General features: G+C 54.5%; 1 protein-coding gene across 5 annotated transcripts in view; it reads left to right on the top strand.

Moving 5' to 3' along the window:
- Positions 1 to 14,843, top strand: part of Sptan1 (spectrin alpha, non-erythrocytic 1) — a 58,374-nt gene that overhangs the window by 43,136 nt on the left and 395 nt on the right. For 4 of the 5 annotated variants that reach the window (XM_063244136.1, XM_063244135.1, XM_063244132.1 and 1 more), the window contains 19 exons: positions 923 to 1,054; positions 1,146 to 1,283; positions 2,039 to 2,143; positions 5,571 to 5,779; positions 6,636 to 6,756; positions 6,872 to 6,993; positions 7,330 to 7,462; positions 8,403 to 8,501; positions 9,793 to 9,952; positions 10,211 to 10,287; positions 10,890 to 11,099; positions 11,212 to 11,508; positions 11,591 to 11,703; positions 12,045 to 12,062; positions 13,642 to 13,696; positions 13,953 to 14,149; positions 14,252 to 14,305; positions 14,387 to 14,533; positions 14,621 to 14,768. In XM_063244136.1, the coding sequence (XP_063100206.1) occupies positions 923 to 1,054; positions 1,146 to 1,283; positions 2,039 to 2,143; positions 5,571 to 5,779; positions 6,636 to 6,756; positions 6,872 to 6,993; positions 7,330 to 7,462; positions 8,403 to 8,501; positions 9,793 to 9,952; positions 10,211 to 10,287; positions 10,890 to 11,099; positions 11,212 to 11,508; positions 11,591 to 11,703; positions 12,045 to 12,062; positions 13,642 to 13,696; positions 13,953 to 14,149; positions 14,252 to 14,305; positions 14,387 to 14,533; positions 14,621 to 14,768 (2,535 nt within the window). Of the gene's footprint in view, positions 1 to 922; positions 1,055 to 1,145; positions 1,284 to 2,038; positions 2,144 to 5,570; positions 5,780 to 6,635; positions 6,757 to 6,871; positions 6,994 to 7,329; positions 7,463 to 8,402; positions 8,502 to 9,792; positions 9,953 to 10,210; positions 10,288 to 10,889; positions 11,100 to 11,211; positions 11,509 to 11,590; positions 11,704 to 12,044; positions 12,063 to 12,835; positions 12,899 to 13,641; positions 13,697 to 13,952; positions 14,150 to 14,251; positions 14,306 to 14,386; positions 14,534 to 14,620; positions 14,769 to 14,843 lie in introns of all 5 variants that reach the window. The other variant, XM_063244137.1, reaches the window with a different exon arrangement.

Genomic DNA, 14,843 nt, shown 5'->3' with positions numbered 1-14,843 from the left:
TGTAATAGCATCTTCTGGTCCTCAGGGAATTGTTCAGCACTGTATCCAACTCCCCAGCCCTCTTTTCCTGGCAAAAGTCAGTCCCACCGTCAGGCCTGGGTTTTGATAGCAGCCCAATGTTTTGAATTATGGCAGCTACCAGATGAGAAACTTAAGAAAGCCGAGGTCTATAATTGGGCCACCAAATTCATAGCTGTATGGTGGCTACGACCTTAGATGGTGAGATATCCCCACATGTGTTGTTTGTTAAAACGGATTATCCCAGTTCATAGGAGGCCGAGGCAGGAGGATTACCACAAGTTCAAGGCCAGCCTGAACTATACAACAGGACTGTCTCAGAGAAGCAAAACACAAAATTCTGTCCAGTATGGACAAAACCATGATGGATGTGTGACAGGATAAGTAGATTCAAAACTGAAATTGGGCCCGGTGTGGTGACTCCCACTTGTAATCCCAGATACTCAGAAGGCTAAGGCAGGAGGATTACAAGTATAAGGCCAGCCTAGGCAATAAGCAAAACCTTTCTCAGAATTTTAAAATCTGGGACTGGGGATTTAGCTCGGTGGCATAAGCACCTGCCTGGCAAAAGCTATGTTGTGAGCTTGATCCCTGGTACCAAAAAAAAAAAAAAAAAAAAAAAAGAATTTGAAAATCTAAAGTAAAAAGGGCTAGGTATATAGTGGGGAAGTCTAATTTTAGGAGTTCACACTCGGCTTTCAGTCGCTGGTGATAGGCCAGAGCACTTCCTTTCTTCCTCTTCCCAGGCCCCCGCTGAACCCCTGTAGCTCCCCACACATGTTCTGTGATGCCTGCTAGAAAACACCTCAGCCAACTTAAACCCCCAGCCCACCCCATGCCCCGAGGGCCCTGCTGCTGAAAGCACCTCCCTGGGCTGCTCTGACTGGGGTCTTGGTGTTTTCAGAGCAAGCACCAGAAACACCAGGCCTTCGAAGCTGAGCTGCACGCCAACGCTGACCGCATCCGTGGGGTCATTGACATGGGCAACTCCCTCATCGAGCGAGGTGCCTGCGCCGGCAGTGAGGATGCTGTGAAGGTGTGGGGCTCGGTGGGAGCAGCCCCCTGGGTGTCCACTGCCAAGCTGACTAGGGAAGGCCCTCTCCCTGCTGACGGCCCCTCCTCCGCAGGCCCGCCTGGCTGCCCTCGCTGACCAGTGGCAGTTCCTGGTGCAGAAGTCGGCCGAGAAGAGCCAGAAACTGAAAGAAGCCAACAAGCAGCAGAACTTCAACACGGGCATCAAGGACTTCGACTTCTGGCTCTCTGAGGTACCGCAGACGCTCTCTGGCCACCAGCAGGGGGTTCCTGGGCATTCAGGGCAACGAGTGGGTCAGGAGCCACGACTGCATGCAGGCAAGGCTCACGGACCCCTGTGCCCGCTTTGGACGGGAGCTGGGCATCGCAGAGGGAGTGGTGTGGAGGGAAGAGCTCTGCTGTCTGCATCCCTAAGTAGGGCACCAGAAGAAGAGGCCCAGTCTGACTGGGGTGCGGAGCCGCCCTGGGGACCCTTCTCTGTGGGGCAAGTTGGGAAGATACAGCAGATAAGAAGCAACAGACTCCTGGAGACTACCACTCAGATCAGAGTGTTCTTTCCAGTCTGAGGATGCTTAGTGAGCATTGTGAGGGCCCCGAGGTCCGTTAGGCTGCAGTCCCAGTATGACTTCTGTCACTAGCGTGTGTCAGGAGCCCCTCCCCAGGTCACTCAGAACCCTCCCCAGGAACCAGAGCGCCTAGTAGGCCCCTTGCGAGGCTGTGTCAGCCACCCAGTGCCACAAGGAACAGCTCCATTAGTCTCCACACTCGCTGCCACTCCCCTCCCTGGCGAGTTGGTGGCAGTGGGCAGCGGGGCACTGCACTCCCAGCCACTGTGTCCAGTAAGGTGCTGGCAGAGGAGGCAGCACAGCCAGGCAGCCATGGCACCGCTTGGGGACTAGGTAGGATCTGGAGCGGCCCCCAGGCAGCCTGCATTCTCCAGAGCACCATGTGTGCACCGCACAGAGCCTTTCCTGTGTTCCCTTACCAGGTGGAGGCGCTCTTGGCATCTGAAGACTATGGCAAGGACCTGGCCTCAGTGAACAACCTGCTGAAGAAGCACCAGCTGCTGGAGGCTGACATCTCAGCCCATGAGGTAGGCAGGGCGTAAGTGGGTGGGCAGGTACAAGGTGTGCGCTGTCGGGACTGGTGTGAGTGCTGGGGCGCCAGGGGAGGCACGACGGAGCCCTTACACTTGGGCCAGTTATTACTGACCGCCCGAGGAGGGTTGGGCTGTGTAAGTTTTAGCTCTCAGTGCTTACTGTCATTTAAAAGTCCTTTTTTTTCCTTTTTTGAGTTAGTGTTACAGTGTAGTCCTGGCTGGCCTGCAGTGAGGCAGCAGTCCTCCTGCCCCAGTCTCCCAAGCCCTGGAATTACAGACATAGACCATCACACATCTTTATAAATTTAGAAGTTAAATTTTAAGCCAGCTACTCAGGAGACTAAGGCAGGAAAATCAAATTCGAGGCCAGCCTGGGCAACTTAGTAATGCTTTGATTTAAAAAAAATAGCAAGGCTTGGAGGGGCTGGGGATTTAACTCAGTGGCATAAGCGCCTGCCTTGCAAGTGTGCAGTTGTGAGTTCGATCCCTGGTACTGATAAAAACAAAAAAGACCAAAAAAAAAAAAATAGCAAGGCTTGGGATAAAGCTCAGTGGTAGAGCACCTCGGGGTTCAGTCCCTAGCAGTCACACACACAAAAAGTTAAGTCTTCAAAGGCATCTGAAAGATTACATACCACATGATTCTGCTTCACACCAGGCATGGAGTTGCATGGCTGTCATCCCAGTACTGGGGAGGTGGAGCCAGGAGGATTGCTGTTTGAGGCCAACCTGGCCTACAGTTGAGTTCAGGGACAGCCTGAACTATATAGTGAGACCCTGCATCAACTCAAAATCCCTAAACAAACATAGGACTCTGCTTCTGTATTCTCAAAGTAGTAGAATCAAGAGTTGGAGAACAGATTCCTGGCTGCCATGGGGCAGGTCCAGCAAAGGGCTGAAACCATGGGGCACACAGGAGCTCCTGTGCATGACGGAACAGCTCTGCTTCTGGGTTCCATGAGTCTGCATGTGGGAGAAGTGACTCTGAGCTGTGCAGGCACAAGGCCTGCGATTCACCCAGTCGGCCTGAGGCTTTAACGCCAACACAACCTGCCTGCTGTGTTGTTGCGAATTCAGTGAGAGAGAGGGGAGAGTGGGGGAAGCTTAAGTGCTGGTATTCACGCCAAATAACAGGAAGTCTATTGCAGTTTAAGTTGTAATTAATCATTAATTGCTTTTAGTGAAAAGCGACAATGCTTTTTCATAAGCAAAAGGAATGAGAAGAGTGGCAAGTGTTATATTTTTGCAAATCTCTTTAATGGCCAACTTAATAGAAGACACCCAGATTCCAGGGATTGAACTCTTGAACTCATCATGCTTGCCAGGCAGGCACTTGTTGCTGCCAAGCTAAACCCCAAGCCCTCAATATCGAGATTCTTAGAGCTGCTTCTCAGTTCATCATGATGCATCAGGCCTGAGGAAAACACAGCTGTGGAGTCAGGTAGAAAAGGAAGGTGTATTTTAATTCACATTATTGTGAATAGCCTTACCATCAGTCTGTAAGCGGTAGTTTCCTACAGGTGGGTTGCAGAGTGAATTCTCAAACCCTATCCCTCAATTTTTCATAACAAATAACATTGAAATTCATTTGTCCATCTGGGAAGTTGAGTGGCTTTCACTCACACATGATTTTCTAAGTTCAGACTCATTTGGTTACTAAGTTACGCACATTGCTTCTAAGTGTTGATACACTGTGCTGTGTGAAACCAGAACATTACATTCTATTGTGCATTACCAGTCTCATCAGAAGATCTTTATGTTTTAGCCAGGTGTGGTGTGCATTCCTGTAATCACAGCTACTCAGGACGCTGAGGCAGGAGTATCAGGTCCCACTTCCGAAATTTAGTGAGACTTTGTCTCAAAGAGCTGGGGTTGTAGATTGCTTACCTAGCAGCCCAGGCTTCTAGGTTCAGTCTTCAGTGCTGCAAAAAAGAAAGAATAAACTTTCCTTTTTGGCAGACTGTCAAGCTTGTGGTAGTAAATGTAAGTATTCCAGAGTTCTAATTCTCTATTGAAAGTTTTGATATTTTTTTCTTACATTATCAAGCATCACATTAAGGAGTACTACTGCCAAGAATAGATTGTACATGCTTGTAATCTCAGCACATGAAGCTGAGGCAGGAGGATCGCTGTGAGTTTGATGCCAGGCTGGGCTATCGAGTGAGTTCAAGGCCAGCCAAAACTGCATAGCAAACCCCTGTCTCAAAAAGACAAAAAAAGAGGATACTTGACCAGGGATACAGCTCAGCGGCATAGGTGCCTGTCTGGCAAGTGCAGGATCCTGAATGATCCCAGGTACCAAAAAAAAAGAGAGAGGATACTTTGCCATTGAGCCAAACTCGCATCCCCAGCCCTTTTTATTTTTTGAGACAAAAACTTGTTAAGTTGCCCTGGCTGGCCTTGCATTTGTTATTTTCCGACCTCAGCTTCCCAAGTACTTGAGCTACACACAGCTCAGGGTTTGAATTCTGTCCTTAGCATCACACCAGCAGTTTTCTCTGAAGTGACAGGCTTACTTTCATTCTAAATAAAGTATCTGTTGGATGCCCAAGGCTATGTGGCCAGTTTCTTAGTTCTTCCAAGTTAAAAAAAAAAAAATGCATTATTCAATAAAAATTAACTTGTTTTTGTAGTGCAGAGGACTGAGCTCATGGCTTCACACATGATAGGTAAGTGTTGTCCCCCCCAAGCCAGATCTGCAGCCCATGACACGAACCTTTGCCGCTCTTTTTTATTTTTTTTGTCTTTTTTTTTTTTTTATCGGTACCAAGAATCGAACTCACGACCGCCTGCTTGCAAGGCAGGTGCTTATACCGCTGAGCTAAATCCCCAGCCCCAACCTTTGCTGCTCATTAAGGGATGCTGTGGTGGCTCAGAGTAGAGCTCAGTGGTGGAGTGTGTGCTTAGAAGGAGTAAGACTGAGCCCTGGCACTCACAAAATTAAAGAAAAAAAAAATGAAAAAACACCCTTAACCTCTTTTCTTACACAGTGGGGTACCAGGAAAGACTCGGCTTTTGCCAGACATAGTGGTGCACACCTGTAGTCTTAACCTTGGGGGCCAGGGGACTGAAGCAGGAGGGTTGCAAGTTTGAGGACAGCCTGAGCTACATAGCAAGACCTTGTGTTAAAATAACAGTCACTAAAAAGAATCATTTCCTGCTGGTGCAGCATTGTAGCTGCCTGTCTGCAGGCAGGGCACCAGCTTCCTACACTTTTGCTTCTGCACCATCAGTGCAGGTGTCCACACAGTAAAAAAACACACCACCAAGCTACGTCCCTGGCCATGGTGTTTGGTCTGGCTTGGTTTTGGTTTTGGTTTGGTTGAGACAGGATCAGTGATCCTCCTGCCTCAGCTTCCTGAGTGCTGGGTTTACAGTGTACCACCAGGTATCTGATCTTCCCCTTCTGTCCTTTCCTCAGGATCGCTTAAAGGACCTGAACAGCCAGGCAGACAGCCTGATGACCAGCAGTGCCTTTGACACCTCCCAAGTGAAGGACAAGCGGGACACCATCAATGGGCGCTTCCAGAAGATCAAGAGCATGGCGGCCTCCCGGCGCACCAAGCTGAGCGAGTCCCACCGTCTGCACCAGTTCTTTCGGGACATGGATGACGAGGAGTCCTGGATCAAGTGCGTGCCCTGCAGCTGAGCTCCGGTCCCCTCTGGGGCCTCAGGGCTCCAGTATGGGTCCTGGCAATGGTTTCAGGGAGGTACAGCTCTGGAGACCACACTGGGTACCCCAGGCCACTGCATGTTCATTTCACATACCAAGTGCAGTGACAACCCACAGTGTCACCCTGGGCCTTCCCAGTGCCCTGGTGGCAGTGCATGTGCATCTGACCTGGGAAGGAGTGGCTCAAGGAAATGGGGCCAATTTTTTTCTTACACTCTCTTGCCCCAAAATGTCAGTTTGTCTTTCCCAAATGGTGAAGCATGCATGTAGACCACTGCTTTTTAAAACCACAGGGTCTCACTGTGTAGCTGGCCTCACTCCTCCTGCATAGGCTGATCTTGAACTCGTGATCCTTCTGCCTCAACTTCCTACGTGCTGGGTTTACAGGTGTGCAATACCACACCAGTCCTAGCAGACCACTTTTAAGAACGCACTGCTCCCCTGATTTCTTTTCTTGCTTAAAACCTGAAGTCACACATGAAAACCAGATGGGCAGTACACATCTATAGTGCCAACTACTCAGGAAGCTGAGGCAGGAAGATTGAATGCAAGAGTTCAGGACCAACTCAGGCAATGTAGTGAGACTAGTGTCAGAGAAATCTAAACCTGTGCCCATAGTGGGGAGACTAGGAAATCAGGCTCCTCAGGGCAGCACCAGTGGTACTCCCATCCCCAGGGTAGCGCCAGTGCCTTACTGAACCCAGACACAAGTCTGTCCGTGTGTGGACAGGAGCTCCAGCCATAGGCCAGCAGATGTGGGCCCCTCAGGAAGACAAGGTACGCACACTGACCAGTTACGCTGCTCGGCCTCAGGGAGAAGAAGCTGCTGGTCAGCTCCGAGGACTATGGCCGAGACCTGACTGGCGTGCAGAACCTGAGGAAGAAGCACAAGCGGCTGGAGGCAGAGCTGGCCGCACATGAGCCGGCCATTCAGGTGAGGCCCTGGCTGGAGGCCGAGGCTATTCCCTGGGGTCCTCAGAATGGAGGCAGCAGGACAGAGCCCTGGAAGCACTGCCTAGCTGGCTGACCTGCCTGCTTTCACCTTCCAGGGTGTCCTAGACACTGGCAAGAAGCTGTCTGATGACAACACCATCGGACAAGAGGAGATCCAGCAGCGCCTGGCCCAGTTTGTGGAGCACTGGCAGGAGCTCAAGCAGCTGGCAGCCGCTCGGTGAGTGCTGTCCTGGTGTGGGGCTTGCCTTGGGCCTTCCCCAGAGAGCCATGCGGTCTGCTTGCCCCAGGGTACTGCAAGCCCACACGAGCTGTCCTGTCCTACAACTCCACAGCTCATGTGTGGTCCCCAAGTGTCCTGCCTGAGTGACCCCATCTCCCTCATGTCCCAAACCCTTTGCATCCTGCTCTTCTTTTTTTCTTTTTTTTTTTTTATGTTTCCACTCCAGGTTCAATGTGAGCATCCTGCTCTTCTCATGAAGTGTTTTCTTAAATGCATTAAACATGAAAATTTCAGCCCGAGGAGGGATGACTCTGTTCTTGTTTCCATACTTAGGGGGCAGCGGCTAGAGGAGTCTTTGGAGTATCAGCAGTTTGTTGCCAACGTGGAGGAGGAGGAAGCATGGATCAATGAGAAGATGACGCTGGTGGCCAGTGAAGACTATGGAGACACTCTTGCTGCCATCCAGGTCAGGGAGAACCTCATGGGGCTCAAGCTACTAATGGGGCCCAAGGGCTACAAGCCTCTACTTCCCTGCCTGGGTACAAAGTAGCGTCCCTCCAGTTTGTCCTCTGTCTGGGTGCCCATCTGCATTCACGTTGCCCCTCATCCCGAGGATGGGTTCAGTGGGATGGGTCTACCCACAGGACCTCATTGTAATCCTGCATGTCCCCACTCCATAGCCCCAAAAGTCAGGCACTGTCAGGTCCACAGCATGCCTCTAACCAGGGTGGCAGAGCAGTTCGACAGCCTTCCAGAAACTTGTCCTGATGCTGTGGATTGGAAGGAGTCCTTCACAGCTTCTGCTGGCAGAAGTACCCTCTTCTCCAGTGGCTGGAGGCAGGGTGGCAGGCCTCTCAGCGCTGTCCTCCCTGTGTTCTATGGGGTGGCCACCCCACAGCAGCCCTCGCTCATGGGAGGCCAGAAAGACCCTTGTGGGCAGGAGACACTGCGAAATGTCATGGCCACCTGTTGCTAAGTTCCTGGCCACAGAGCATGCATTCTTTGGGTCAGAGTGGTTTCTGTGTCACCCTACATGTGGCATCAGGAGGATCTGATAGAATTTTGATGAAGTTGGTGGCTTCTGTGCACAGCCAGGTTCACTGGGAGCAGTGAGAGGCGGGTGGTGACCTGAGGCTTGAAAGGCCCCAAGGGAAATGTACTAGGCGAGAGGGGACAAGGGACCCTATAGTGCAGGCTGGAACCTCTGACAGCAGCTTCCTCCACACCCAGTGCTACTTCTGCTTTGTCCATTCTGTTTTCTAGTCAGTCTCTGTCACTGCCTCGGTGTCACCTCACCTTTACTGAGACTGCTATGTGAGGGCAGGACCACATCAGCTCTGTCCCTCTGTCTCGCACCTTTGTCTAGCACACGCAGCTCTCAGCAGCTGGCCTCACTCCCCCTGCAGGGCTTACTGAAGAAACACGAAGCCTTTGAGACAGACTTCACTGTGCACAAGGACCGCGTGAATGATGTCTGCACCAATGGACAGGACCTCATTAAGAAAGTGAGCAGGGGCTGGGGATTTAGCTCAGCGGCATAAGTGCCTCCCTTGCAAGCAGGCTGTCATGAGTTTGTTCCCTGGTACTGATAAAAATGAAGGGAAAAAAAAAAAAGGTGAGCAGCCGCCCGGGTCCCCACAGGTCCTGACTCCATGTAAACACAGAGAGACAAGAAGGCTGGTGAGGGGATCTCCGCTAAGGCTGGGTTTTATCCCTTCAAGCGGCAGTGTTGGTTCTCCTGTGACATTAGCACTTTCAAAGTGCTGTTAGTTTCTTTCTCAGTACAATCTCCTTATAGAGATGACAAGAAATAAAAATTGACATAAAATAGAAATCATAGCTGGGCATGGTGGTGCATGCCTGTAATCCCAGCATTCTAGAGGCCGAGACAGGAGAATCACTATGAGTTTGAGGCCAGCCTGGGGTATGTAAGGCAGTTCAAGGCCAGTCTGCATTACATGGTGAGACTGTCTCAAAAAGAGAAAACAATAGCAATCAGTCATAGCTGCGTGCAGTGGCACATACCTGTTATCTAAGCACTCAGGAGGCTGAGGCAGGAGGATCCCAAGTTTGAAGTTATTCTAGGCTACAAACCAAGATCCTGTGAAACAAACAAGAGCTAGGGATATAACTCAGAGACATAGCATCTGCCTGGCAGGCACAAGGTCCAGAGTTCAGTTGCCGGTACCCCCAAAAATGTACATGCATGCACACACACATATGCATACATGTATAATTACAAATATGAATTTTATGCTGGCTCCTGTAAATTTTCAAATACACTTTGAACCAAAGTTTAATCAGCACGTCCAGGACCTAAGTTTCGACTGTGTGGAGTCAGCACTTTTATTTTATGAACCGTGTCTTGGTTGTATGTGTACAGAAGTCATTGTTGGGGATGGGGTGTCTCACTAATGTGATGGTTCAGTTTTCTCAAGGCTTTTTGCTGTCAGAAATATTAGTGGCTGGGGGTGGAGCGCACAACTGTGATCTCAGTGCTCTAATGAGGCAGGAGGACCACAAGTTTGGGCCAAGCCTGTTCCTAGTCCCTAAAGAAAGGCTGGGATATCCTCCTTGCAGAGGCCCTGGTCACCACGAGCGACTGTGCCACTGTGATGCAGACGCCAGCGCCTCCCTTCCCCAGAGACAACTGGCTGCGCCGAGCATCCGGCCAAACCCAGGGCCCAAGTCCCTACGAGCAGGGCGTGGCCAGCTGAGGCCGACCCGGGGCCGGGGCTGGGGCCAGGGCAGAGTGCCCACCGTGGAGGGAGGCTGACATGCTTTGGTTCGGCCTAGAACAATCACCACGAAGAGAACATCTCCTCGAAGATGAAGGCCCTGAATGGGAAGGTGTCTGATCTGGAGAAGGCAGCTGCCCAGAGGAAGGCGAAGCTGGACGAGAACTCGGCCTTCCTCCAGTTCAACTGGAAGGCAGACGTGGTGGAGTCCTGGATCGGTGAGCATCAGAGGGGTGGCCGGGGGCAGGGCAGCTGGCACTGGGCTCACGGCATAAGGGCCAGGGGCCAGGTCAGGCAGCACTCTCACCTGCTGCCCTAGCCCCGTGGATGTGGGGAGCTGGATCCGGGCCTGGGCCAGGGGTGCAGGAGGACTCTCGGTGACTCCAGACTCGCATGTAACCGTGGCAGCATGTCAGCTCTCAGCCCAGTGTCCCCTAAGCTGTCGCGGGGCCACAGTGTCCACTTTGTTCCTCTAGGTGAGAAGGAGAACAGCTTGAAGACGGACGACTATGGAAGGGACCTGTCCTCTGTCCAGACGCTCCTTACCAAACAGGTCAGCACAGCCACCAGGCTGCTTCATGCAGACAACTGGCACACGGTGTCCTTCCCTGAGGTGGTTGGTGAGCTCCTGTGAGGCCCAGGCGATGGATGTCTGCAGCCCTGGGGTCTGGAGCTTCTGGAGTAACGGGGAAGTACAGAGACCCCAGCCTCATGCAGACCTGCACAGTCTCCCCGAGAAGACCTAACTGGAAATAATGAGCCTTGAAAGCTAGAGATGAAGTGTGCCAGCCTCGGTCAGCCTGCCCTTACTTTCCCTGCCTTGCAGAGCAGCCGCTGGGCGGGAACACTGATGTCTAAGCTCGGTGTGACTGGGGCTTACTTTCCAGTTAGGTCTTACTTTCAGGGAAACATGGGAGGGGCACGGTACCACCAGCCAATCGTGGGCATAGACAGCCTTCCCGAACTGTCAGAAGGGTAATCTGAGCAGTGGGGAGAGTAAGTCACATAGCCTTTGAGGCAAACACGAGGTGTAACAGAGGGCCAGCAGCAGGCAGGGACACCTAGCTTAAACCTGTGATGCCCTCTGCTCTGAGGCCATGGGAGAGGTAGCCCAGTTTGCCGCATCCCCAAGCTGGCCTGTCCTCCTCATTGCAGGAGACCTTTGACGCCGGCCTGCAGGCCTTCCAGCAGGAGGGCATCGCCAACATCACCACCCTCAAAGACCAGCTGCTGGCTGCCAAGCACATCCAGTCCAAGGCTATCGAGGCCCGGCACGCCTCACTCATGAAGAGATGGAGCCAGCTCCTGGCCAACTCAGCCACCCGCAAGAAGAAGCTGCTGGAGGCCCAGAGCCATTTCCGCAAGGTGCAGTGAGAGCGGACCCCGCTGTCCTCAGAGCCCAGCTATGCCATGGGGCCGAGGACTCGGGCTGCCCGCCCCTCAAGGTCACACCTCACCCAGGCTTCTCTGCTGCCAGGTGGAGGACCTCTTCCTGACCTTCGCCAAAAAGGCATCGGCCTTCAACAGCTGGTTTGAGAACGCGGAGGAGGACCTGACGGACCCGGTGCGCTGCAACTCCCTGGAAGAGATCAAGGCCTTGCGTGAGGCCCACGACGCCTTCCGCTCCTCCCTCAGCTCCGCGCAGGCCGATTTCAACCAGCTAGCCGAGCTGGACCGCCAGATCAAGAGCTTCCGTGTGGCCTCCAACCCCTACACCTGGTTCACCATGGAGGCGCTGGAGGAGACCTGGCGGAACCTGCAGAAGATCATCAAGGTATGGGGCTGGGCCAGGAGGGTAGGGCAGCTGGGCTACTGTGGAAGGTGGCAGTGGAAGGTGATGTTGGCCTCCTTGTCAGGAACGCGAGCTGGAGCTGCAGAAGGAGCAGCGGCGGCAGGAGGAGAACGACAAGCTGCGCCAGGAGTTCGCACAGCACGCGAACGCTTTCCACCAGTGGATCCAGGAGACCAGGTGCGGCCTCCTTGGGTGACCCCGCACCCCAGCCAGGGACCATCTGTGCGCTAGGCCACTCACTTGGTGGGGAGGTCAGCGCTGCCTGCTTGGGCCTGGAGCTGTGAGGGTGGGCAGCAAGCTGGGCTCCTGGGGGACATCCCTGGAGATGAGAGGCCAGATGGGCTGATGGCCCCATCACAGCCCAGTCAGCCCCCAGCAGCAGCAGCTGGCACAGGTCAGATGTGACAGGTGCTCACATTGTTGGTTTTATTTCTTGTCTTCTCTCTGTCCCTATCCCTGGCCCCCACTGCCACTGCGCCCGGATCCTGCCTCATCTCGCACTGCCTGGATCTCCACAGAACCTACCTCCTCGACGGGTTAATATTGTCCTCTTGGTCTGGGCTCGTGGTGTGGTGGTGTCTCGTGTGCTTGTCCCTGTGCCCCTTGTCCCTCTGTGGCCCAGCTTACCTTGGTCCCAAGATGGGCTCAGTTCCCACCCTCCCTAAGCACCAGGCAGGCATGGCCTTGCCCCGCAGCTCCCTGCCAGTGTGTGCCAGGGCTGCTCTCCAGACAGGATTGTGGCCAGGTGGGAGCCCAGGGAGAAACTGGGCTTCTTTTTGCTTTTGTCCCCTGTGTGTCCAGGGATACTGTGCCTAGTGCCCAGGTCAGCAGTCAAGATGCTGGGCAGCAGTGTTGGGGAGAAGACTGGGCACAGTCCCAACTCCCCAGGGAGGCCAGCAGCAGACGGAAACACCTGGTGGGGACATGATATAGGGACAGGCAAGCCCCACTCAGACCACACTAGGTTAACTGATGCCCCTGAAAGCAGGCCCCCAAGCCAGTGAGGCCACAGGAGTTCCCGCAGAGCAGCTAGTGACAGGGACAGAGTGCCTGGCCCAGGCCCAATGAAGCACGCCCCCCCTGCCTACCTGCCCCTCACGCTGCCTGCTGCCCTCTGTCCCCTCTCCTCACCTGCCATGTTCTCCAGACTGTGGCTCCTGCCAGGCCCTGCCTAGCCTTGCTGGTGCCACTGAGGTGTCCCCTCCTGGCACTACACTGCCCTGGCCCCGGCTGGGGCCGGGTGCGCATGTGTCTCGGGTGCTTCTGTGGCCCCGCCTCTGTATTCACTCGGTTTCTTCTCTTTGACTAGCATAGCGTATCGTCGGGTCATTCGTGTCTGTCAGTATGAAGTTGGGGATGACCTGTCTGGAAGGTTTTTCTCTTATTCTCTTCTTCCCTCACCGTGGTTTTCCAATGCACTGTGGCCTCCCCAGCGGCTCTGCTTTCTGACTAACTCACACCCCAGGCCGCTTGGAAGGAGGGTCTGTCCCACTGTGCCGGCCCACTGCCCTCCTCCCCTGCGGGATGCAGGGCCTTGCCTGCTAGAGCTCTCTGGACTTGGGGAGACTCGGGGCTCACTCTGGCTCACTGGGCTTGGGGCACACGGGGATGGAGGAGCCCGGGCTGCACGCCGTGTGAACTCATCCCTGCATGTGACCCCAGCTCTGTGCTGTCTCTGTTCACTAGCAGCTTCCTGTGACCTCACTGTGTGTGTGTTTGTGTGTGTGTGTGTGTGTGTGTGTGATCCTGGGGAGAAGCAGCTCCCCCAAGCCTACCTGCTCCTCAGAGCCCGCCCTGGCTGTGGGCGATGGATCCCAAGTCTGGGTTCCGTCTTTCCTCTGGCAGGACTAGGGCCACTCCCTCAAATGCCCCTGTGTCCCACTTCTCTGCTTATCCAAGGGGCCATGCTGCCCCTCCTGGCATACAGCCAGCAGGGAGGGCTGTTGGGCCATGGCTGTGAGACGGGGCCCCTGGCCCCAAGGCCTGCAGGAAGCAGACAGGGTTCGTTTCCTGAGAGGATGCGCAGGCTGCCAGGCATTGTTCACCAGAGAGGGCAGCTGACTATGGGCACTGCCACCCGCGTGCAGGCCGTGCTCACTTCGCCTCTGTGTTTAGGTCCTGCATGGTGGAAGAATCTGGAACCCTCGAGTCCCAGCTTGAGGCCACCAAAGTGAGTGCCCCAGGCTTTCAGCCCAGCTCAGCCCTGCTCACCCCCCAGCGGCCTGCTCCTGCCCCTCTGCCTCAGTCAGGACCCTGAGAGCTGGCTATGCCCCTTTACCCTTGGCCCAGGCAACCCCAGATCTGCACCTCACATTCCAGGGCAGCAGCCCTTTGGAGCCCTGCCAGTACCCTCTACACTCCCCACCCTGGGAGTGTCAGGCCATGCCTCCAGGATCCATCCCACACATTCCTGCCCCGCCCTGCAGCGCAAGCACCAGGAGATCCGAGCCATGCGCAGCCAGTTGAAGAAGATCGAGGACCTGGGCGCCGCCATGGAGGAGGCCCTCATCCTGGACAACAAGTACACGGAGCACAGCACTGTGGGCCTGGCGCAGCAGTGGGACCAGCTGGACCAGCTGGGCATGCGCATGCAGCACAACCTGGAGCAGCAGATCCAGGCCAGGTAGTGGGCATGGGCGCAGGTGGCAGAGACTTCAGCCCAAGGCCAATGCGGCTGTGTCACCTGCCATGCAGAGGGCTTAGCCCTGACCCGCTCTTCTTCCAGGAACACAACAGGGGTGACTGAGGAGGCCCTCAAGGAATTCAGCATGATGTTCAAGTGAGTAGGGTCCCTCCCTGCCTCCGGGCTGCTTGGGCTGCAGCCAAGTCACATGCTGAGTGGCCTGGGTTCTGTCCACAGACACTTTGACAAGGACAAGTCCGGCAGGCTGAACCACCAGGAGTTCAAGTCCTGCCTGCGCTCGCTGGGCTACGACCTCCCTATGGTGGAGGAAGGGGAGCCTGACCCAGAGTTTGAGGCCATCCTGGACACAGTGGATCCCAACAGGTAAGCATCTTAAGCATCAGGACAGATGTGGCCAGGGCCCGGTCCCCAGCCTGCCCTCCTCACTGTCACATCTGCACTCCCTCCCAGGGACGGCCACGTCTCCCTTCAGGAGTACATGGCTTTCATGATCAGCCGTGAGACAGAGAACGTAAAGTCTAGCGAGGAGATCGAGAGCGCCTTCCGTGCCCTCAGCTCCGAGGGGAAGCCCTACGTGACCAAGGAGGAGCTCTACCAGGTATGCCCGGACCACCCCGGAAACCTACCCAGATGGCACTGCGGGCTCCTGACTGTTCCCTACCCCACCCTGCAG

Source organism: Cavia porcellus, unplaced genomic scaffold (genome assembly GCF_034190915.1).
Source record: "Cavia porcellus strain 051 isolate PalLab524CR breed Dunkin Hartley unplaced genomic scaffold, mCavPor4.1 scaffold_49, whole genome shotgun sequence".
In the NCBI taxonomy this organism is placed as follows: domain Eukaryota; kingdom Metazoa; phylum Chordata; class Mammalia; order Rodentia; family Caviidae; genus Cavia; species Cavia porcellus.
Note: the sequence above shows the minus strand (reverse complement) of the source record. Positions and strands in the feature narration are given on the sequence as shown.